The sequence below is a fragment of the Crassostrea angulata genome, chromosome 6 (assembly GCF_025612915.1).
Source record: "Crassostrea angulata isolate pt1a10 chromosome 6, ASM2561291v2, whole genome shotgun sequence".
Taxonomy (NCBI): Eukaryota; Metazoa; Mollusca; class Bivalvia; order Ostreida; family Ostreidae; genus Magallana; species Magallana angulata.
In genome coordinates, this window is record NC_069116.1 from 15,499,262 (window position 1) to 15,525,145 (window position 25,884).

General features: G+C 33.7%; 1 protein-coding gene across 4 annotated transcripts; it reads left to right on the plus strand.

Moving 5' to 3' along the window:
* Positions 1–3,214: 3,214 nt before the first annotated feature.
* On the plus strand, positions 3,215–25,884 carry LOC128187173 (septin-7-like). 4 transcript variants are annotated; one of them, XM_052857423.1, is made up of 13 exons: positions 3,215–3,980; positions 11,419–11,704; positions 15,742–15,848; positions 17,011–17,111; positions 18,072–18,206; positions 18,937–19,054; positions 19,403–19,495; positions 21,596–21,692; positions 22,086–22,137; positions 22,373–22,492; positions 22,710–22,845; positions 23,526–23,671; positions 24,170–25,884. In XM_052857423.1, exons 1-13 carry the CDS (start codon positions 3,927–3,929, stop codon positions 24,201–24,203), a joined length of 1,479 nt encoding a protein of 492 aa, XP_052713383.1. In that variant the 5' UTR covers positions 3,215–3,926; the 3' UTR covers positions 24,204–25,884. The 4 variants fall into 4 exon arrangements, with proteins under 4 accessions (XP_052713383.1, XP_052713381.1, XP_052713384.1 ...); XM_052857421.1 differs by lacking the exon at positions 3,215–3,980 and adding an exon at positions 6,830–7,371; XM_052857424.1 differs by lacking the exon at positions 3,215–3,980 and adding an exon at positions 7,488–7,824.

Sequence of the window (25,884 nt, forward strand, 5' to 3'; positions counted from 1 at the left end):
ACAAAAAAATTTTAGAATTAATTAATTTATTCACATAATTAAGTTAAAGTTGTCAATTGATTTCCTGTGAATTTCAGTTCTACAATGTTTAAAGGTAGTAAGTATATATAGTGTAAATAATTCTTTGTAGCATCATGTGCTTTAAAAACAAGTTATGATTGATTCAAGCAGTCTTTTTAATGGTATTAAATTAATATGTACAATATCTCTTCTAATTGTATTCTCATTGCAAAATTGTTTTGGGTGCAAATGATCAAATTACAGTCAAACTTCGTTATCTCGGACTGGATGGGACTATTTAAAAACTTCAGATATCTGACTATCTGAGATATCTGAGCTATCAAGGGTAAAATATGTTTTTAAAAAAGTGGTTGGGACTTGCAAACCCCTTTGACATATCCACTGTATTAGAAATATCAGTGTTCAAGATATAAGTTCAACTGTATATATATGTGTAACATTTATTGGAAATTTGAAGAAATTCCAAACTAATCACACATAAAAATGTTTCATTGAGTCATTAAAAATGCTCATCTTGGTAAACTCACATTGAGGGAAGATTACCTAACAACTCTGGTATATACTAAGTACTGTATATATTTGATATAGAATTGTTGATTTATTATCAATACCAAAGCTCAGAAAATTGATTACCTAAAAGTCAATAAACGAACTGCATATATTTAACTGTTTCAGAATAAATATATTATGAATTTTTTTTTCCTATACACAGATTTAAAGAATTTTTTGTAAATATTGGTAATTGGTAATTCAGGTCAAGATCTAGTAAATAATTCCAGAGTGTCCTTTTAATGCTAGAACCATAATGAAGTCATAATTGATTTGATCAATTCTTTTTCCCGTACTTTACACTTTAAAGGAATTATGTAGGAAATTAAACAATTTCCAGACATTGTATTTTAATTAAATCATTGGAATTAAAAGTAACCGCTACCTACAGTGTATATTCAATTTATCATTATTTTAAAGAGGAGGCCAAGGGCTTGTTTAATTCTGTTTTTTTGAGAGACTGTAGGCATGTTAGATATATTTCATTCATCAAAAATATACAAAATTCGAAAATTTGTTACTTATTACCTTCATATTTTATTGAGAATGACAGTTTAAAACATGATTTTTCATTGTGTTAACAAAAATTTATGCCCCAGTATACCCTATCCAACAGTGCTATTGATATGAAACATCATTGAAAGAATTTTTTTCTTTTAATTTCATAAACCTGTAGGCACCTTTCATTTACTAGATCTTGACTTGAATGCATTGTATTGTTTTTGAATAATCAAGTATTGGTAAATGGATTTAAACTGGTTATTCCAGGAAAGAGAGCAGGTGTTGAGTTGGTTAAATTGCTTTCTTCATTGGTGTGCAGTGCAGTGTGAATGTATTTCATTTCAAGCATTAAATGCATGCTGTGTGGATTGAATATTATTTCAGACAAGAAAGTTAACCAAGTTGGTATACTGTAATTTGAAAATAATCCACATGGCTTTTTATAAATAGCACAGACAGGGCTTTAATTTTTTGCACTATGAATAGAAAAATTATCATTAATTTAAGTCTTGATCTCAGAATGTGTTATTTAGATAGTGCAGGGATTCATTGTAAACACTCAGGAGAATGAAATGTTGAAGCTTCTGAAGATGCCTATTAATTTCACTTTTCGGCTACATCTGGTTGTAATCACATTATCTTTTTCAACATACAGAGGCTTTTGTGTGTCAGGTACCTCATTATTTTTGGGTTCAAAATAGGTTTTTGAAAATTCATTTAAACTGTCAGACTTCAACAATAATTTCCTGTTTTTGCTTATCTGAAGGAAGACATTATTAAATGTTAGAGAGATGATTCATTCTTTTAAATGCTAAGAAGAGACAGTGATTATAATTGACCCCTGACCTCTATCTTGTTGAGTAAAGTAGCTCCATGATTGCCACTGATGTCAGAGCTAGGTCGTTTGTTTGAGCTATGGGTTGTGGTCAGTTTGTGGATAGGATACATTGTTGTGCCTGGTTATATTTTGTTTGCAGATTCTGCTGTCATAGATTAAAACATCAAAAATTCCTTTTGCTAATTAATCCCAAGTTGGGTAAAGGAAGATGAGACATTCATGTAACAAAGATTCATTTTAGCACCAGGTAATAGTTACCTGTAGTACAATATTACTATATTATTTATGAGAATGTTTTGCTCATTTATTGGCATATTTGTCTAAAAATTCTTTGTATATCGAAGGTTATGTTGATTTATTGAAAGTTAACTACCATTTCATTAGCAAATATCTTGTATTTTAAAAAGAACTGAAACTAGTTTTTTTTGTGTAATATATATTGGCCACTTATATCACATCAGCGTCTCACACATATTCAATGACAATTAACCAACTCACTGAGTTTTTATCATTTTCTTGAATATTTATGTCCTATTCTAGTTGGCTCCTTTACACATTTTGAAGGAAATCTCACCAATCACAATAAATCTAAGAACAACTGTATATTTTCATATCATGTTCTTCCTTTTCAAACCTCTAAAAACTTTAAAAAATTCACTCTTTATTGGTGAATTGAAAATGATATTCGTAAAATACCCTAACTTGTAAGTATTTACTCTAGTATCTTAACCTCGCATAAAAGATTCTCAATTAAAGTGAATTTAATATAAATGATGAGTTGGACAAATGAATTTCTGTGAACAAGCATTTAACAAGATCATAAATCATATTCGTGAAACAACGCACCCCCCCCCCCCCCCAAAAAAAAAAATTATAACTGTAACGGTGCTCTTTGTAAAAAATAGTTTTAGGACATGTACCTTTAACAATAAATGTAATATCTTCTATGACAAACCCACCCTTAACAATAACTTTAATGTAAATGATGGTCTAAATATATACATGTACTTCATAGACCTCTCACTAAGGTGCAAATTTTATGGCTGTCCTAAATTACTGGGAATGACATTGTATTTACATTTATCACACACAAATGTAAGATATTTCTCAGGTAGACAGAAGAAAAATTATGCCATGTTCTTTATTGGCATTTCATTGTATGTTGGACATATAATGCAGAAATTTACTCTTACAAGGCAAAAACATACAGTTTATATTGCACACTAGAAATACAATGAATGGAAGTAGATATTTTTATAATAACGAAAGAATTTTCAGGATGAGTGATTTTCAATGGCTAGCATATGGTCTTTATGGTGTGGTATTTAAGTTATGTTTTGACGGATTGGTGTCGAGTTCTTGTTTTTTATGCCTATACCTTATCCCTGGCCTTAGGAGTCGTAAAATCCGAGTCAGCTAAGACACTGGGCTCTCCAGTCTATTAGAGGAGAGAGGAAACTACTGGGGTGTCAGCCACTTCTCCCTGTAATTAAGTCCCAGCTTCTGTGTGACGAAACTTAATAATTATTTAACAACTGATATAAAGTGAAGAAAAGACTATAAAATAATACACAACTGTCTTACTTTCTATTCGCCTTGATGAGTTTTGGGCGGTGTTTTTGAAATAGAAACTGGATATTCTTTCAGAATAGTTTATGGTGAAACATTGCGGAATTAAGGGGAACCATCGCTGTGTAATTATTTACGTTTTAATAAACAAGGACCCCGATTGGCAGTGTAATAATTCTAAACACTTCCCCTGTTATTGCCCGCACGTGAAACCTGAGTTTCACGAAGTCTCTGCAATTTTTCCAATGAAAAGATTTTTTGTGGCAGATATTTTTTTCGAAAAGGAATTTTGAGAGGATCTTTATCATTTGGGAGGTTTCCTGTAAAATTCAAGACTTTGTACATATGTACAGAATTATATCTTATCATTCAGGAGTCTCTGCAATATAGTGCGTGATAAAGTGTTTTTTTTTCTCTCCTGTGAAGAAAGAAAGGAGAGCTTAGAACAATGTCTCAGAGTTACATAGTTGTACAGAATCAGGGTAGTGAGATTGGAGATGAGGTAAGTGCTTAAAATTCATCTGCTAAAATCACTGATTAGCTTGGGTCATGTTCTTTATAAATGAGTTTTAAAAGCAGGCCACTTGTGCATCCGATAAAGAATCAACTGATCCATTCTAAGAGGATTCTAACTCTTTTTCCTATGTATAAGATGTCTTAACCACAAAGGAGTGTTGATTATGTAAAGTATTACAAGGCTTAGCTTGTTGGTGTCATATCCCTGCTATTAATGTATTTGCTGCTGTATTAGAGATTTAAATTGTTTGAGGGAGTGTACACATAAGTAAGAGCTACTTTTGCCTGCTAACTAACACAGCTTGTATGTATAGGGGCTGTAATTATAATTATCTAATGAATGTACATAAAGATATGAGAGGTCCAAATTGATGCAATGAATTATGCAAACATTTGGAGTATGCGTTGGAGTTGAATTTTTATCTCGATGGAGAGAAATTTGCTGGTTTTACAAGCTTTCAGTAGTTGCAGCACAGTCATGCATGCTTGCAAGTATGAGGTTTCATAATCATAAACTGATAGTCAACAGTGTTTAATAATGTGTTCATAAATCAAGTTACTGCTCTGAGCTGGTCATACTTGACCATACATTACATCATGGACCCTTCCAAACTGATTGATTTGTTAGGGAGTAACTGGGTTTTGTTCTATTATGTCTTATTACATTGTGCTTCACTTGTTGGAATTTTATTTTATTTTGAAAATGGACACTATCTACTATACAGTTGTTGGAAGAACTAAGTTTCTATATATATTTAGCTAGCTTTAATTCTACTTGCTAAAATGCGTTGAGTTCTCTGCATTGGGTCCCAATTAGTGTTTGAATTTTGTATTTGAATTGATCAATGAATTCCATATACCAGTAAATGCTTTGAGCTCACTGCTTAGTGTTTGAATTTTGTATTTGAATTGATCAATGAGTTCCATATACCAGTAAGTGGTTACTGTGTACTATAAAAAAAATCAAATTTTCTGAAGAGTAGGCACTTCATGATAAGTAAAGTGGAGAGCACATACATGTAAATTGATAGAAGTATATACATGTACTATGTTTTAGGGAACCTTCTCATATTAATTATTTCCTTTTAGTTTTATTTGTATTTTCCTCTTCAATTTGTAAAACTGTAGAGGTGATCAATAACTAATAACAAATCATTTTCAAAGTCCCAGTGAAATGGAGAACCTAGTTTCACTATTAATTGTAATTGGATGTGTAACATCTACATATATACGATAAAGATAATTATGTAAAAACCTTTTTGGATGACCATGGAGGGTTAAATCACGTAGACTTTGATGCAATGAACAGTGTCAGTTATTGGCATTACATGCATGCACTCAGATGTTTTAACACAGTATAGGGACATGGAATCAGCTGTTTTATACCATCAATGTTTTCTTTACATACTATTAGATAATACATACTCCAGGATCAAGAACTTTTCCAATCCAATGAGTATTAGTTTCATTTGTTAGCCTTTTATTGAAGCTGGCATCAAGAAATGAAATGCCTTAATTTCCCAGCATATATAAGATCACATTTTTATAATTTTATCCATCTAATATGACCAAGGAGTCACACCCTGAAGATTTGAGATACAGCAAAGATGTATCATCATGCAGCACCTGGAGGTGTTTAGATAATGTTTGTTTAAATGATTTTTCGATCCCCCTCTCTGAGCTAGTTTACAAATAACAGCCAGACTGAGAAAGTTTGGCAATGGGCACAACAAATGATAATGAACACTCTTTTATCACTGTTTATAAGTGAGTCACTGGCCAAGATCATGTCGTAGGCTGTAAACAACAAAGAAACATCGTTTTGCCATCAAGAGCTCCCGACAACAAGTGCATCTTGTGTCACACTTGTGAGACAGACGACACTTCTTTATCAATTTGTTTTCTGGGTTTTTACCCCTTTTTTTAAGCAACATGCACGTTGTCGCACAATGAGCCATCTGCCTGATTGAATGTGTCTCCTGCAATAGTATTGATCCTCTGAGTTCTTGTAGTGATTTGGATGTAATCTGTTTCCACCTTGATGCATTGGATGTCAGGGGTCATTGCTCATAGACAAGCCAAAAAGCTTTTATCAGGACTGTGTAATCTTGGAGCCTTTAAGGAGGTCATACAGGGCCCTGTTAATTACTGGTTGACTCTTCTATGCAGGGTTGATGTTGGCAAAGTTTGAAAATTATTTCCTGATAATTGCAACTTGTTGGACATTATTGACAGGCCTTTGATGATTTTAGTGAGACTTGTGAGATTCATTGGATGCTGTAAGCAGTATTATTATTTCCTAGGAGAGGGGTTATTCACATGTAGTATCATTTCTACATTCCATGTAATATAGCCTCATTAGCTGGGTAATCAAGGCTTGCATGTTCCCTTCTCCTTTGAAGAGGTGAATGTCGAAAGTTTTGAGAGGCTTCCTCGAGGATTTTTATATTCTGACTCTTGTATAAACTGACACATCTGGATTTCATGAGAGTGAAGGATAACCATACCAAATCATCAAATTATTTCTGCATCAAGGTAGTCTGTATTAGAAGGGCAAAGAGGCCCTGTTCTAATGTATACAAAGGCTTATACATCCTGTGTGCAAGTCAGAAGGTTCACTTGTTTCCTGTTTAAATAAGTGAATAATTAAACATGAACTGAAGGAGGGTTGCTGCTGCAGAGAGTAAGTTTTTGGAATAAACAAAAAAGTCATTTCAGAAGGATTCCAAAAGAAACAAGTTTTTGGGGAAGCTGTGTTTCTGTGAGGGGAAAGTGTGCTGTGGATTGAATTTCACCCAGGAATTTCATAGCAGTTGTGCTTGCCACTTCTTTTTATGTGTTCCCAAATATCATTTGGCTGTGAGGGATTTTTGCTCAAGGGATATCTGCTTGTATACAGCAAATACTGAGTTGTCCCTGTTGAAGTTATCAGTTACATTTTTTTATTTTCTGAAGGAGGAATTTTCACTAGCTACCAAGATTATTGTAGGGTGATGTGTTAAAACAAATCTGTGTGTTGGATAAAAACAACTATGTCATCAAGTGCTAACAGTACCCAAGGAAGCGGTAGAGGTCCTGCCCCACCCTTGCCAGAGAAACCACCATCAGTAGCGGAAAGGACTCGATTGCTGAAGTCGAGCTTTAGGAAGGATGAAGTGGAGAAGCCTAAGATTATAGAAAAGCACAGCAGTCCCATTGTTGAGAGGGCAGCAACGATGCCGCCAACCAATGTTATCAATTCCAGCCCCAATGGGGAGAAGTCCGAAACCCCATCCCCGGCAAGTAGTGTGAACTCAATGTCCAGTGTGGGCAGGTACAACAATGATAAAATGATGGACAGCAACAAGGAGACCTCACAGAGTCAGAGTGCCCCTGGTGTAAGTATACACATGTGAACATGAGTTTGACAGCTGTCTGTACATGATGATGGGTGTTGCTGTCTTGGATCTTCATCTGTTCATGTGTTCATTACACTGAATGTGAATTAGGGAAAGTTCTATTAAAACAAGTTAAGAAGTAAACAAGGTTGAAATATTGTTAATTAATGCATGGTTACATAGGAACTCGGCTTAGTCAATCTTAAAGTGAAAGGGGAAATTTTTAACTGGGATATTTATCCATGAGAGTATGACATGTTCAAATTTTTAAAGTACGAGTAGTTTTGATATAGCTCTCAAGAATTGAAGTGTCTGGATGATTTCACTTGTGACGCCATTATCTAAACATTGTCTTTCCTTGTGGCACAAGAAGGAAATTGATAGTAAAAGTTCTAGTGAATTTTTAGAGTCTTGGTGATGTCACATAGGAAGGGAATTTATCAGTTGGAAGGGGTATGTACAGTCAAGCTGATTAGGGGTTGAATAAATGAAGTATTTGTTGAAACTCTGGTGCAGGTCTAGCTGTTTTAGGTTGATTAGATTATGTGGAAAGCAGAGATATATTGGAAACTTTTGAAGATTTGCCAGCTGAGATGCACATTATGCTAGCAGTGTAATTGCTAGCGATAAAGAGTGGGGTTAAAGATGTGTAAGAGATGTTTAATAAGATAATTTGAAAAACAAACTTTTGAGTTTTGTGCATTGTAAGAACCTTGATGGGTTCTAGCCCCCATGCTGGCATCCTATCAGATACATGTCTTTTGAGAGTGCCATTCAACTTGAACGGTAGAAGCAGGAGATGAAATGGTGTATCTTATGGAGTTTGGGAATCAATAGAGCATGTCTGTAGCGGACAGCTGTGTTGCATGACATGCATGAGACTGCACCTCCTTGATTCATCTGACTGGTATTTGCTAGTCACACACAGCGATGCACACCACAAGCACACACTCATGTACCGTATGTTTTATTGCTTAGTGTAGGAGTAATATTAAATCAATCTGTTGTCATCATTACCAGCAGATATTTATAGGTCATGGTTCATTAACAATAGCCCCAGGGTGATGATTTAATGAGAAAATTGATCAGTCATTTAGATGATTTGTCCATTTTATTGGTGTAACAATGATTTAATCTGACATACACACAGTGAGGTATGCAGAACAATAACAGACTGTCCATTCTCTGCCGAATGAACGGAACAGTCCTGTATGTGGGATGCCTCTACATCCCTGTGATCAATAAAGTTCCCATACTCCAGGCAGGATCTATTTTTGAACCAGAATGTGTGTAACATACACAATATAGGTCCTGCTGTCTGACCAAAGTATTCATGTACATGTTCATATTCACATTGTTTCCTGTTTAACAGACAAATCCCAAGTGTTATGCTCTTATCTAATTGTATATGAATGCATTAATAGTGTTTTCCCTCTCTAAAGAATCGTGTGAGAAGCTGTGTGATATGTTCTATTAATAATATGCTTTCGCTGCATGGCGTCTTGAATATTACATTGGGGTTGTTTCAATGTTTGTTATTACCCTGCATGGTGGTAAAATCTCTGCCCCCAGGGATGTTTGGATACATTTCAACATAATCAAAAAATAAAGCTCTAAAGAAATACTTCACAGGAAATGATTCATCGCTAAGTTCAAGGTCACTGGTTCTTTACAGTAACAACAGTTGTTGAGATAGTAGTGCCGGCACATAATCATTTGTTCTTAGTTCCTTGTGGACCAAGGGTTTTTTTGTTTGAAGGGGAAGTTTAAATTGTGCAAAAACTCTACGTGCCTGCTCGTGTGCGTTCTAATCAATACTTCATATTCCGGTAAAAGGAATGCTTATTGGTAATTTCTGTAAAAGGATCCTGTAATTAGAAGAACATAATGGATAAAGCCAGCATAGTAAGAATGTGTGCAGTTCTTGTGTATATGTGATAGAGAGGAATTCACCTGGGTTGATGTGCAGTAGTTGTGTATTTAGCTCAAGAATATAGTATTGGAAGTCATGCGTGCATTGATATTAATGGGAACAGGTGCCCTATATTTTAGTCATTAGGGTCTTCCGTTACGAACGGAAGACCCTCTTGTTTTTCTTCGGTTTCTTTTTATTATTATTTTATTTTTTATTTTTTTTCTGACTCCTTCTCGGCTTTATATCTCAAAAAGTTTTCATCCGATTTCAATGAAATTTTCAGAGCTTTTGTAAAATTACCATGCCTAAAAGATATTAAAGTTTCAGCATTTACCTCACTTCCGTTCAAATTTGGCGGCCATTTTTAAATTTAAAAAAAGTGATTTTGTCCGGAAGAAATCTCCGTTAACTTCAAAGATATCGCTTTAAAATTTTTACTAATGATAGATGTATCAATTCTATAATGTACTGGGGGGTTTAAAATTTTGTTCATCAATTTTGCTCAAAACCGGAAGCAGTTCCAATTTTTGGAAATTTTCATTTTTTTGAACAAAATAAGACAATACTACAGTCTTATAGAACTTGCCATGGTGAATTCAAATCTGAAGTCCGTTTGAAAATCAAACAATGCATTACAGAGATATCGGGGTTTAAAAATTGATTTTTCCGGAAATTTTGATTCCGCGTCCTTGGTTTAAAAAATAGCGTAATGTTCAAAGTAAAATTAATTCGTACCAAAAATAATTGCTAAGTCGTACCGGAACACATTCGGATTTTTTTTTGTTCAGTCGTTCTTAAAATCTGAAAGGTTTGTGTTAAGTCGTACTTAAAATCATTCGTATATTGTTAAGTCGTACCAGGAATATTCGATTTTTTTCATCTTTTTATTTTAGTTACTCTTGTTATTGGTTTAAGAGCTCTGCTTCCTACAGGAACTTCCAGCTTTACTTCCATCATTAACGGAAGACCCACTCGTTGCTTTGCAACGAGCTTTGCTCTAGTTGTTCATTGTATTCTAAAACTAGGTTGGAAAGAGAACCAATGTTAGTAATTGTTCAGAGAGGTCCATTGTGTTCATGAAATGGGTCAAGAAGACAGAATTATGTACATGTACATCTGTTCAGAGAAGTTCATTATGATTATGAACAGAACTAGGTCAAGAAGACAGAATTATGTACATGTACATTCAGTCATTGCTAAGTAAATTAATCCTTTCATAGCATGTAAAAGGGTGCCAGTGGTGTGTGATGTGTTATAGATTTAAACAGCTAGATCATTTACTTAGGCAAAAGAAACACCTTTGTAACAGATGTGTATGGAAATTATGTTGATTGACGTAGTTCATGTCAGATGAGTTTTGTCTTTTTAGTTCAGGAACTCAATAAGTACATCAATTATAACCCCACATTAAAACTATTATAGCTTTGGTTGAGTTTCTAGCCATATGCTCTGTAGTTAATGAAATTAAACACAGGAAAAGACTACTTTGGTGTTTTTTGTTGTAAGCCTATAACCTACAGAATTTTTGCACATCATTACTGAAGAGGTCATTAAGATGTTGAATGTGGAAGAGCCTTTGGCCTCAGTACCAGGTCTATTTATTTAAGAGGATAGTTTTGGTCCTTCACAAGCTATTTGCTCTCTGATTAGTGCCCTGTAGAGTTGTTTGCCCACAATGATTAAGCTTGGATTTTGACCCGAGTCTTTTGAATACAACCCACTCAATCAGTCTGGGTGTTTAAAAGTTTAAAATTGATTTAACCTTTTGTGACAGGACAATACCTTTCACAATAATAATTAAGGAACATGTATTCTGTGTTGTGACCACAGTCATTTCATACAAGGCAAAATATATCGGAAACAAGCTGTTAGTTCCAAATATTTCCTTTAAAACTTATGTATATAATGCAAACTATTTCTGTGTTTAAATACAATATAATCTGAAATATCAACATTATTTTTTTGAAACGGACATTGAATTGAACTAGTTGATTTTACTTTTGTTAAGAATTGAAACTTTGTAAAATATGGCAAGTGAAAACAAGGGTTTTAATTAACATTTGATATCCAATCAGTGGTAGTGTGTTATTGTTAGCATATAATATCTTAATATTTTTTTCACTTTATAACAGTTGAATGCAGCCAAAAGGGAGGCATTCTTCAAGGGTGGTGAAAATGCGGGACCAAAGTTTGACCCCTCACAGCGTTTCGTGTCGGACAGAGAGAGGATTCCCAGGGAGCCACATGGTGGTCACACATTGAAGGACGCCGATGAAAGAGAGAAGGATTACAGCAGAGAGAAGAAATATGGGGAGAGTACCAAAGAACTTGATGGATATGTGGGATTTGCCAACCTTCCAAACCAAGTGTACCGAAAATCTGTCAAACGTGGATTTGAATTCACATTAATGGTTGTTGGTAGGTTAACACTATGACTTATTAAGGTTTCATGTTGTTTGAATTGCACACATAAAATTCCTTTGGAATGATTAGCTCCTTTGACAATAAAAGTATGTTGTTATGAGGATCAGAAATAGTGGATAGATTAATTTCCATAGATAAAGCCATTCAGGTGTTAATTTTAACAAATTGCTCTGAGGAATCTCTTATCCACTATCTGTGAAATTAGCCAAAGAGTTCTAAGTTCTGTTGAAATTATTATAACATTTTGGGTTATGAACTAATGCATTCTACTAAGGCAATGTGAAACATCCACTCTTTCTCAGTAGACATGGGATCTTATACAAAAAGTATCCAGGATTTAGGACTGCATGATTAAATTCCTCTGTTGAGAAGGCAGAACCAATTCTGATAGAGCATCTGGAAATTTTTACTTCCAGTCCAGAGATTCATGGGTTTCTCCTCAGCATCTGTTCTGAGCAAATGTATTTGTATAGTGATGAAGTTGAAGCATTCTTTCATGCATTGGTTTACAGAATGTTTTATTGAAATTTTTACATGAGATTGCTGTTAAATTGCATTATCTGAATATCCAGTTTTAAAAAGCATATTTATTGCCATTTTTTTTATTTTTGTCCAATTTTTTTCTCCATGTCTCATATGCAGCAAATTGCATAATATCGGTAACATGAAGAAATGCTGAGCTTGAGAAAGGATGATTCTGCATGCATTTTTCAATGGTGTGCTGTCAGATGATTTAAACTTTATAAAATAAATGTTGGAGCAATATGTTTCTTATGTAAACTGATAATGGAGGTATAAGGGAAGTCTGACTCGGCATTTTTTGACATTTCGGAGCTGATCTGATCCATTTGATACAAACATTGCAGAAAGCTAAACCAATCTTGTAAATTATCCCCTAAAGGTCATCACCCACCAGAAAATATACAAATGAGATGCAAAGTTTTGTCATAAAGTTTTGAGGGGCTTCATTATTTAAAGGACTAAAAAGTGCTTTTTGCAGTCCTTTGAGCATGAAATAGAATCTATCTGTACAATTATGTCAATTAGAGGCTGTAATGTGTTGAAAAATATTAAGTTAAATTGTTATTTACAATCTTTTTAAAAAATAAGAAAGTATTGTGTTTGTAAGATTGATGAGTTACGTAAAATGTCTCTTGCACTCAAGAACTGGAGAAAGCTTTTAAAGTTTCTTAATCGAACCTGACCAACCAATAGTGATAAATTCACCCCTTGAACAATATCAGGTGGCCCTAGTTTCTCTCCTATTGTCAGTATAAAGATTGAAAAAGTTGTGGACACAGATTTTCACAATGGGTTGATAAGTTCTGTGGACTTACTTATCATGCATTAATAGGCAGACTGGGTTATTAGTTAGTCCACCCCTGTGCCAGACCCCGGTAATCCAGTGAAATGTCATGCCCAGGTAGATTCCAGTCCCCCAGATCTTTGGTCTCTCAGTCATGTAATTATAGGGCCTCCCCACTGATCCATTATAAGAAACCTGGTAACTAGTAAGTAAATGTTATGTCATGCTGTTGTTAATGGAGAACCTTGATTGATTTCATTTAACAGAGGTTGCAAAATTAAACTTCTATTTGAAACTCCATCTATATGGGTTGCAGTTTGTATACATTTGGAAATAATGTGTGTGCAGATCACTGGAAGGAAAAGTCGATCAATTTTAGGATCTTCAAGCTTTTTAACAGTCATCACTCTCTCCCTCAACGACCAGAAAACCTCCCTTATGAGACTTAAAATAGCTTGTTTGCTCCAAGCTGTACCTAGTAGTTGTCAAAAATCGAGGATGTAGTCCAATTGAATTAGAAAGATTACTCTGGAGATCTCAGACAAGATAATGTCCTTGATTTACACTGGGGTGTTCCAGTGTAAGGTCACCCCAAGGGCATTCTGGTCATCTGTATTGTTCAGATAACAATAAGCTATTTATATCCCTTCCTGATGGGAAGATGGAGTTCACTGAAAGAGAAAGCTCCATGAATGACTGTGGGAAGATGGAGTTCATTGAAAGAGAAAGCTCCATTAATGACAGTTCCTTCTGTAGAAAACAGATTGTCTGGCCACCAAGACCCAGACATGGATCAGCCTTTATTGATTTTGCTTTTTTTTCCACTGTCCCTTAGCTCTTAATCATTATCCCAGTTTTTTAAGCTCCAAGGCATGGTCAATGGTTTGTCTGCCATTGATTCTATTTGGGAAGATTGACTCATATTTAACTCAATAATAAATCTCTTAAAGTGGCATGTGCACAGCAACATGCAATATCAATATTTTTGCTTCAGATCCCTCATAACATGCTGGGCCTGATAAGCATCTCCAAGCAGTTTTCTATTTTGAAATATTGATGAGGTACCATATTCATCAACACTAAGAATACATGTACATACACTGATGTTGATTTTCAATTTCAAATCAAATACATAGAAATTTCTGCAAAAGACCCAATAGTATTTCTTATTTGAAAAGGGAAGAGAACCCGGATTGTACTTGTTCCATTACAGCTGTGTAAACAGTTTGGTAGCTGATGATTAATTATTCAGTTATCATTATTGATAAAATTATTGTTGGCTTAATATTGAATAATTATTCTATCATTAACAAAAGTGATCAACCTAGGGCAGTTGTAGCAGCTACTACCTGGCTCTGCGAGACAAAATTAGATAAAACAATGACAACTTGTAGCTCAGGGGTACGTTAAAGCGGACATCTTCATTCGTCACTTGGGTTGAATGATACACTCTCAAGTTTCTTGAGGACAATGGCATTCTGCTGTCATCTTGGTAGAAATTTTCACTTTAAAAGTTTATACACCCCATGGTTAAAGTTTCAGATTAATGGCTATCATAAGGATAATGATATGCTAGGGTTACATAGATGAAAAAATAGCTTTTGTTGAAGGGGAAAGAAGTTCAAGAAAAATACAAGTAAACATATTTTATGTAGCAGTATCTACTACAGTTGAATGATGATTACAACCTTCTCTCTCTCTCTCTCTCTCTCTCTCTCTCTCTCTCTCTCTCTCTCTCTCTCTCTCTCTCTCTCTCTCATATTTCTCATTGCTTTGGTACCTTTAAAATAAAAAGTGCATAGTTGTATCACATTCTCAGTGTATACAATTTAAAATTTAATTTTCTTGACACCTGTCAAGGAGTATTTCTGTAGACCCAATTTGATCCACACTATAGTGTCACTGGCCGGTACATGTATTCTACCTCTATCTTAATTAATCCAATTATGTCTATGCCAAAAATATTCATTTTAATAATAATATGTGTTTAAACTTTCTCTACGTTCTTGAATTCAAAGAGGCTGATTGGTTCCTAACAACATCCATTAATTTTACATTTATTAAACTGACATATATAGGAAACCATTGTGAAATTCCTGGCATATTTCTTGGCTTGGTTTGTCTTTCATTAGGAAGCCAAGGTCATAGACTATAATAAATATGGCTGAAATATGTTGCAGTAGCCTATAATAAAATGCTAACAATATGCACACAAAGGCCCTGTTTCATTAGAGGAGGGTGTTGCCGCCATTCCATGTGATTCAGACTGGCATACTTGCTGCCAGTTGTTTTATCTTGTGAGTTCTTCTGTGGCATCTGTGATGAGTTGTGTACAACAAATGTTAGATGCCATGGTAACTCCTGTTGCATACTCTGATGAGGTTTTCAGATAATTCACCCTCCTCATCATAAAAGCACTGGCAATAGTTGTTAATTTTAGGTGACCCTTTTCATCTTTCATGCTTGAATGGGAAAATGGGGTTCTTTTAGTATGAGAAAATCATACAAGTATCGATATAAGATATTCATATTACAGTAATTTAAAGGTCAATTTATTTGTTTTAAATACGCTGTAGACATGAAAATCTGTGCTTTTTTTTTCATTCATATAAAACCTACTATGACATCCATGTGTTGTACTTTATCCATATGAACACTTCTATCTCAACATTACACTTGAATATTACATGTATCATCTGAATGGACTGCATGTTTTGGATTTTAGGTGAATCTGGGCTCGGAAAGTCGACCCTCATCAACTCTCTCTTCCTGACTGACCTATACAGTGCTGATTACCAGGGCCCCTCCCACAGGATACAGAAAACCGTCAAGGTAGGAGTCCCTCCACTGTCCAAACAAGTATAATACCACTGTCCTGGCCATCAGTATACCACTGTCTATGATACTGGTATACCACTGTCCAAGCTACATGTATACTACTGAGTAAACTACTGTACAAGTATTGTAGTATTATACTGTCCAAGCTACCAATACACCACTGTCCAAACTACTAGTATATCACTTGGACTACACGTATACCACTGTCTAAGCTACCAGTATAGGGTAACAAGACAAAAAAATCACCTACTCAAGAAAGGGACAGCTACAATATTTGCTATATACTGACTTTCAGTTACCAACAGCACTCACCCCAGTCTGAGAGGGTGTGAATATTACTGGTACTTAGATGTTCTTGTAGGTCTGAAAACATTAATGGTCTGTGTGTTTTTATTTAAAAATTCTGATATCATTGTATTGTTGTTCAATTAATTAATGATTACAGTACATGTGTTAGCTGAAGAACTGTAGCTACATGGATATACTGGAAAATTAGAATCAATAGACTCATTAGACTGTAGAGCTATAGTGCCTTGCATGCAGAGGCTTTGCAGTTTACACCATACTAAAACATGCACTATTAACTGTTCAACCTAAATACCAAAGACATACAGTGTCAACACATGTATTTGATAATAATATAACCTTTAGAACTTTTACCACTGGTTTTATCTCTTAACTTGCCCTGACTTTCCCTGAAACACCATTACCAACCTCAGAAAGTTAAGTACCGGTATGTTAAATGAGAGTGGCCATTTTTTTCTTTACTTTACTTTTATGGTGCTGATAAGGATGTTTAAAAGAATTTCAAAAGCAAGTAAAGTAACAACATCAAGAGTATTTTTAAAAAAAATCTGGCAACATGGTTAGTAAGTCCAAAACTACCAATAGCACTCATTTTTGTGCATCAAAATTTGCAAGCTCATTGCAAATACCGGTAGATTTGTAGCTCTACAGTCAGACAACCCAAATTTTCCTTTAGAACTACAGTTCTTCAGCTAGATCTAAATGATTGAACAGCTTTGGAATTTGGGTTAATTTATAAATGGTCTCTTTAAAAACAGGCTGTCTTTCTGAGAAATGATTTTCAGTCTGACAGTGAGAATAGTTTTCATCTTCTACAGTGTAAATTATCATGATCTTGATTTTCCTTCAGGTTGAAACCACACAATGTCTTCTCAAAGAAAATGGAGTACAGTTAAATCTGACCACTGTAGATACCCCAGGCTTTGGAGATGCTGTGGACAATAGTAACTGGTAGGTGAATGAGAGGCCAATTTTTGACAAGTTTCTGAAATGAAAGCAATGTTTACCAAGCAACATTAAAACCAAAGGATCTGTTCATTTTGATTTACATGTACATTTGTTTTCTTTTTTCGTTATTTTCTACATTTCCAAAAATAACCACCCTGCAAGATGAGAAAAACATGTATTGCTCATGCACTCTAGCATATTACAAACTAACACTCCACTTTACTTTCAACAAGGAAGATTTGTTAAGTATGCATTCTCTCTGTGCAAAATATATATGCTGCAGGATATAAAGGCAGGTGATTGTGATAGATTAGTCATGCCTCAAAATAAAAAATGCCAATGTTCAGCTAATCATGTGGAGGTAATTGAATGTAGCTCCACATCTATCAACATTGACCCACATTGTCAAGTTTCCATTTCCCTTGCAAAATGATCCCTCGTATTAATCTCAGTCTGCATGGTGTGAACTGTTAGGGAAGTTTTTATTTCTTTCTCCCTTTCTCGCAAGAAATTTAAAATAAACAAGGAAATGCTAGTTTGCTAAATCAATACATTTCAGCAAATTAAAGTGATTGTTTCCTCAATTTCCGTGAACCTTTTAATTTGCCAATGCAAGGATTTTGTTATTTGATCATATTCTCACTTATTGCTGAGATGCTAGTCCTGTCTGTGCATAAACTTTGAAAGATATGAAGATTTATATTTTCAAATTCTTATGTATTGTAATAAATGACTTGAAGTGACAAAAAATAGCTAATAGGAAACAAGTGACTTGTTAGATTCCAGCATAAAAAATGCAGAAGCTGTAGAAATCAAATTGTCTGTCTGTTCCTCAACTCTTTTAAAGCAATGAATTAAGTTATTTTCAACACATCTTTTTCAAATTTTGGATAGAAGCAGTTAACTATAATAGAAAGACACCTATAACTTTTTGGGTAATGTTTTCATTTATTTTTTTCACAGCTGGCAGCCAGTGATAGATTTCATAGACAGTAAATATGATGAATATTTAAATGCTGAGTCCAGAGTGGTGCGGTCCCCCACCCCAGACACCAGAGTCCATGCATGCCTTTATTTCATCGCACCAACTGGTCACGGGTAAGTAGTGTTCACTGTAAAACTAAAGCAATACACCCTCTTAACAATATTTTACAAACTGCTATACTTTTTACACAATTCAATATTTTCAATGAAATAAAGTGGGAACAAATCAAATTTGAAAAGGTATAAGTGGATAAAGAAGTCTTGACCAATGACTGGTTCATTCTTGGTTACTGTAGATTGACAAATAATGACGATGGTTTTAATTTCACTATGTTTGTGATTTATCATTTTTTCGCTTAATTAAACCCAACATAAATACTAACATGTTTTTAAAACGTGTTAATGCTTTTACTTTGATCAACTGTTTTTCTTGAAACATGAAATTAAAACCACCACGATTTGTACTGAAATTTTAACACCGTGGAGTTAAAACAACTTACAGTATTAATTGAAGCAACTTCTGTAGATAAATCCTTGTTTACATTAGTTACCAATTTTATTTTGATAGAGCTCTAAGTGAAAAGATTTATCTTTTGCCATATTGTCACACAAGTTCTTTGTTATCTTGACATTTTTAGATATGGTACATGTATTAAAACTACATGTATTTTAGATACAAAGAGGCATCTATTTTATCATACAGAATTTTATGTATTATCTTTTAATGGTGAGTGTAAGCCATCTAAAAATTGGAGAAAAACACATTAAAATTCAAGAAGAAAAAATGGTATGAAGCAAGGAAGTATGACTGTGATATGTAATTATTTGTTGTTTATATTTTCAGTCTGAAACCTTTAGATGTAGAGTTTATGAAGAGGCTACATGACAAAGTGAACATTATACCTCTCATCTCTAAAGCAGATTCCCTTACCCCAGATGAGTGCAGGGAATTCAAGAAAACTGTAAGCTTGTTAAACAACAGCAACTATAAATAGCTAATTATAGACGAAGAAAGAAATAAAGGAATGGGAGAAAACATTGTCCATGAAGCAAATGAGATTATGTGTAATTATAGATTAAAAACAAATCCATAAGATTAAGTTATCTCATCTAGGTTAATCTCGTTGTAGAGTTTGATATCTAATTATGATTCTTGTGATTAAAAAGTCAAGAGAATTGGACCTGTTATCAAATCAATAACTACTGTGTGTAAATAATAGATAGTGAAAGGAAAGGTCTAGCTGTTTAATCTTGTTTAAGATGTTAAAGAATACATGTAGGCATTTATAACCATATTTCTTCCTCTGTAGATTCTCAATGAAATTGCCCAACATAAGATTAAAATCTACGAGTTTCCAGAGTGTGATGATGAGGAAGAAAATAAAATTCAGAAGAAACTAAGGGTGAGTATGCAAGAAACTTCATCTTTTTCTTGAAAAACTACTCATACTTAAGGATTTAAACTCATCATTCTAGAAATCTTGACAGAAATAGGATAGAAAAAGACATGTTCACTTAAGAATTAAACAGCAATTTAAAAATTTCACCAGGATATAAAGTTGGTTGGTCATGTGATCAAAGCCTGTGAAGCCCGAAGGGCTTCTCAGTAGATTTGATCACGTACCGACCAACAATTTCATATCCCAGTGAACTTTTCAACATTGCTGTTTATAACTTATATTTACGTTTGAAAAAAACAAATCGTTCAGAACTGTTAAAATTACCAAGATTTTATGTTTACAATAATCCAAGTGATAAGTGCGTGCTATGATCATTGTGACATCACGAAAAAGTTCAGAATTGAACGTTTTCGCTATTCTATAGGTTCATATAAGGAAACATATTTGCAAATGTAAATTTACTGAGTTATTAATTTACATGTTAAAAATTCTCAAAAGTTGTGTTAGTTAAAAATAGGAAGTTAAGTGCACAGTAATTGACTACGAGTTTTCGACATGAGTCGTAAAGATTTCAGGAAATTTTTCTGTCCTAATGTTTTTAATTCTATATTTTGGCTTGTATTTGAGTAAAGTGTTCAATGTTTTTGTTTCAAATATAGCTTATCAAGAAATTAGTGTAGTCTTTTGAACATGACACATTTTTTATAAATTCAACAAAGAATTTTTACCCTTTGCATACCAGGGCTGTGTTGGTTTTTTTTTGGGGGGGGGGGGGTATTTATTATTATTTTATGAATATCACCAACCTGACTTTAGGAATATATGAGATTTTGAGTTTGATTAGACTGAAAGTTTTTATAATGGTTACAAGTTGATATATTCTTCAAATCCCTGCTTTTCATTTATAGATAGGAAACTGTTCAGACCTGGATTAGTTTTCAGTTTTCTGAGCCAGAAAGGGGTGTACAAGGGTTGTTCAGAAATTATTGAGACATTTTCTCTTATTCTTTTAGTAAAAAAGATAAACTCTTGAAATTTTACCAAAACGTAAATCAGGATAGAGTTTATCAATGTGAAAAGTTTCTTGTTCATGGCATGAATAGATCATTCCTAGCAAGCTGACCAACGTGCCTTCGTCCTGTAACCCGGCGCAACCGCAAACTTTTCGCAACGTCATTTTAACGCTTCTTATTGCTCCCGTGTTTTAAACTCAATACAAACGAACTGAAATAAGAATTATTCTTTATTTCTCATCTTTTGTTTTAATTTCAAGATGTCATCATTGACTTTTTCTCTCATTCTTGTTTTTTTTTAGAGAAAAAATCGAGTTATTTTTACCCGAAAGTCTAATTACTGTGAATGTCTCCTGCAGTCGTTTTTTTTTTATTTTATTTTTTTTTTACATATTTTAGAACTGTTGACAACAGTTAGTGTGTCAAAAGTTGTTTATTAATCTCTTTGGCCTAATTCTAGTTAAACAATCAGTGAAAAAAATATGATGAACTGAAGTTCTATACCCTGTCTTGTCATTGTATAGTTTTTTACGCAATTGCGTGGCTTTAAAAGGTCTTTTTCTGAGATTTCCACCAGTTTAATGGTTTTCGTTGCGCCGCCTTGACGTCAAAATTCAATGTAAAGTCGTTGTCAGATTTTTATTGTTTGGTAAATATATGTGTACCATATCCGTATTTCAACTCGAACATCAGTGAAACTTCATCAACAGTTAGTCGCAAAGAATAGCAAAATGAACATATTTAATTTGATTTCTTTTATCATTAACTGTAATTCTACGGACACTTATAAAGTAGATGTATAAGTGTATTTAATCTCCGAGTTCAAGGCTGCGCCGGGTACCCCGACCACCGACTTGTTTATCTAATGTCGTAAACAAAATATTAAATATTCTTTTAATATTACTTTGTTTTATTATTTGTTGGTGTTTCTTCAGTGTCTATGCCAATTTTCACCAAAATTCGTCACTTAGAAAAGAAAATAATCAATTTGTCTCAATGATTTCCGAACAACCCTCGTATTTATATTTTTTCAAATCAAGACATGCAAGTAATGATATTGGTTATCCTATAAAATGGTGTTTGATTGTAGGATCGAGTTCCCTTTGCAGTCGTAGGCAGCAATCGTGTTATTGAAGCTGGTGGCAAGAAAGTCAGGGGGAGACAATATCCATGGGGTTTAGTTGAAGGTAGGTCTTGAAGCCTAAAAGTGAGGGAATACTGTGATTTCATCAATATTTATTGAACACAAATTTTCATGGATTTTGTTGATGAGTTGATCAAAAAATGTTAAATGCTCATTGGAGTGCAATATCTTATAACATATTGTATTCATAAGATTATTGACCATATATTACATATCCTTAAAACTCAGATTTTCATTAGATGCACAAATATTTTTGCCAACGAGTATTGATGAAACCACAGTACAATGTATCCACTACATTATTTACATATGTACCAATCCATTTGTTTGCATTGATAAGGTTAGTAATTTGAAAGAAAAACAAACTGTTCGTGTTGATACATAAAATTGTACATTGTTTAATAACATCATAAATGATTATTTGTCTGTTTTTTAGTTGAAAATTTGGAACACAATGACTTCATTGCCTTAAGGAACATGATAATCAGGTAAGCTTCCTCAACAACCCTATAGGGGGAAAGTGGAAATTAAAAATAATTAAATACATTTAATTCAATACTATGAACTGAAGTTGCTCTGAACTATACTCCAAAACACATGACATAATAGAGACAGTTCCAATTATTTATTGATCAGAACAAATTTGACTGGAACAAAATGACAGGAAAAGGAGCCATAGTTTTGAAAAAATATTTTTAAGCATTGAATTTATAAATTTTACAGGACGCATATGCAGGACTTGAAAGATGTCACCAACAATGTTCATTACGAAAACTTCCGGTATAACAAATTAGCACCTTCTTCAACAGATGGCAACAAAATCAAACCTGGATCACTATCAAAGTAAGTTTTTCATATTGATGTTGGAGCGATTGTTGAAGGATGTGTATTCTTTGTTTATCATAGATGCCACTAAACTTTAATTAACATGTTGAGGAGAGAATATTTTGTTCACTTTTTGAGGTAATTTATAAATATAAATGTCTAACTAGTGGTGTGAAAATTTGGTGATGAGTTGTAGAGAGCAGATTTATAACAGATGTAATGTATCTTTCTGCAGGGACCCTCTAACACAAATGGCAGAGGAGAAAAAAGAACATGACAACAAGATGAAGAAGATGGAGGCTGAAATGGAACAGGTGTTTGAGATGAAAGTCCAAGAGAAGCAGGCCAAGCTCAAGGAATCGGAGGCAGATGTAAGACTACCAGTAGATATCCTTCAGGGGATAGGGGGTCAGAGACTACCAGTAGATATCCTACAGGGGATAGGGGGTCAGAGACTACCAGTAGATATCCTACAGGGGATAGGGGGTCAGAGACTACCAGTAGATATCCTACAGGGGATAGCTATGTGTAATATATGGAGGATATTTAGCAACATTTTATTTATCTATAAAAAATGAAAACTTTTAATATTTTCATTTTGTTAATGCTGGCAATATTGATTTGAAGTACTATTTGTTTTGGGGGTTATGTTACACTTACAGTGTACTTTCATTATTGTGAATTTGAGTCAGATGGTCTTCATCATTAAAAAAATGCTACTTTTTTAATTGAATTGATGTATTTTTTAGAATAGGTGGTTACCAAAGAAAAACTAAGAATTTAGTCAGACAAAAAATGTGTAAATATTTATAAAACTTTTCACATTATATAGTTTCAAGATGTAATTAGTTTTTATGAAGCAGATTGAGGAATTGTAAACATCACTGTAGTGGTTGGCTGAGGAATGTCCAGTAAATGGAAAGCACATGCTGGGTTTTATTTATTAAATATATGTGTTGTTTCAAAGTCAAGAAATGAAATCTGATAAGAACAAAGTTAAAGTACATGTAGATACTGTCTGAATATTCACAGAGGTTTTTATTGTTCACAGCTTCAGAGGCGAGCAGAACACATGAAGAAAAGCTTAGAGCAGCAACAAAAAGAACTGGAAGAGAAGTGGAAAATGTTTGAAAAAGAGAAACAGCAGTGGGAGGAGTCAGTGGGGGGCAGCAAGGGGTCACAAGAAAACATCAAAGAGTGAGTTGTGGGCCAGTGTTTCTAACCTAATATAAAGAAGTCTAATGGTGTTTATTGTGTGTTAATGTAAATTTAATTATCCAGAGGTACTGTTGATTCCTTATTAAACGCAAGGAATGACTAATAATGTCCACGTAAAATTGTATGAAATACCCCTCGCGGATTTTAAAATTTTTATTTTTAAGAGTTGAGAACTATGAGAGATAAGGATAGGGATAAAAGTTCTGCATTCACGATTTGATACAAAACACCAGGATCACAAAACTAAGTACTCACATAAGATAAGGAATCTACAGTAACTCAGTGAAAACACTTTAATTGTGAAGATACTGTATGATTTTCATTGTAAAAGCTAACTGTAATATATTGTGATTTATCATGAATATAGAAGGCTTTGGGTGAATGTTATACCAGTTGTTTATGCCCCTTTGTGAAGATAATCATTGAAAAGATATAGTGGTACATGTTCTCAAAAAAATGATTTTCTTTCTTTTTCAGTACAAATAAAAAGAACAAAAAACACCTATTTTAGCGGAATATTCACAGGATCAGACATTTCTCTGTAAATTGACAGAACCGTATTAGGTCTGTGCCATAATCCAGGAGAGGAAAAAATAAGCTTGCCAGAAAATAAACAACTGAACACTATTAAGAAATACCAACAGCCTTGAAAAATAGTGAGGTCATCCAAACAGCAGGCCAGTCAAGAAATTCTCCCAAAGCACTGACCAAAGAATCATTCATTGAACGTTCAGGCTTACTGCCAAAACATCCCTGTGTTTGTAATTGATGTCAAATACAATTTTAAAATATTTTCACTTTTGTAATGAAGCCACACATACAATAATATGTACAAAAAAATTCCAGTTTTCTTTCTCTTTATCATGTTGATTTGCCACAATTCAGAACTATAAATGGTGAACACTTGTTTTTTTAATGAATTTTTTTTTTATTTCTCTGTGAGAGTTCATAGTTTCATGTGTACATGTTTAAATCATGTGTGTTATTAATAAATGCATGTTGTTGGTAGAAATGCTGAAGTTTTGGTGCAATTTGAATACATGAGATCTGTATCGTGTTGTAAAGTCAATGTTTTTTTTCTGCTCTGTAACATTTGACTGCTTCTCAATGTTAGAATTGTTTAGTACACATAGCTGTTGGTCATTTGAACGTTTTATTTAATATTTTTTTTCGTTAATTAATTAAAGCAAATAGAAGTTCACAAGTTTCTACAGCTTTGGTGAAAGTCTTTTTCTTGTTCATTAAGATGTGTGAAGTTAGTAGATTTCTTAGATGGGGAGGGACCATTGATTTATAAAATCCAACATTTTCGGTATATCTAGTCATAATGGCCTTAGGATTCTGTTTCCCTAGGTATTACAATATCATATCATCTGTGGTCACACATATACATGTAGAAGTCCAACCTCCCTTACATTTTGAATGCAATTCAGAATTATTGATATGGATTTTTTTTTGTTTTTAAATTTTTGAGGTTTTTTTGTAACAACATAGCATCAAGTTTCCTAGATAATGTTTGTCTTTTTCTTTTGAGCTTACACAGCAATATAGGTGTTTTGAAGCACCGCTCACATGAAAATAAACAACACTTCTATGCATGCATTGCTACAGTACACTAACTTATACAGGATTATATCTAATTGTTTATTTCTCTTGCTCATTCTGTATGGATGTATCGGCATGTATTTGTGTACGATTATTTTATACCATAGTAATTTATTATCGCCATGGTACGTGTAAAGTCCAAGTGACACATCTATATTCCATTTAGTACAGTTTTTGTTATATTTTAGAAAATTGACAAAATATCAAACCAACCAATATGTATGAATATTATAAGTTATAAATGTACAGTATATTCAAAGTTCAAAGAATACAACGGAATAAGCTGAATTCTGTTTCTTCTTGATGGGTCCTCTAACCAGATACCATTTTTTTCTTTTCTTTAGAAAATCTTAAAGTTTGTATTAAGGATGAATTGAAGTTTTTAAAATTATGTTTTGCTTAAAGAAATGTTATGTTTACAAGTGGGAGTATTAAGTAATCTCTTGTAATTTGATACAGCTTCATTTTTCATACACGTTAAGTTTGTCATGCATATTTATTATTTTTTTTTATATATACAAATATTTCATCAATACATGATCTTAGAATTTACAAAATGGAAACAATAAATGTTTTATACATGTAAA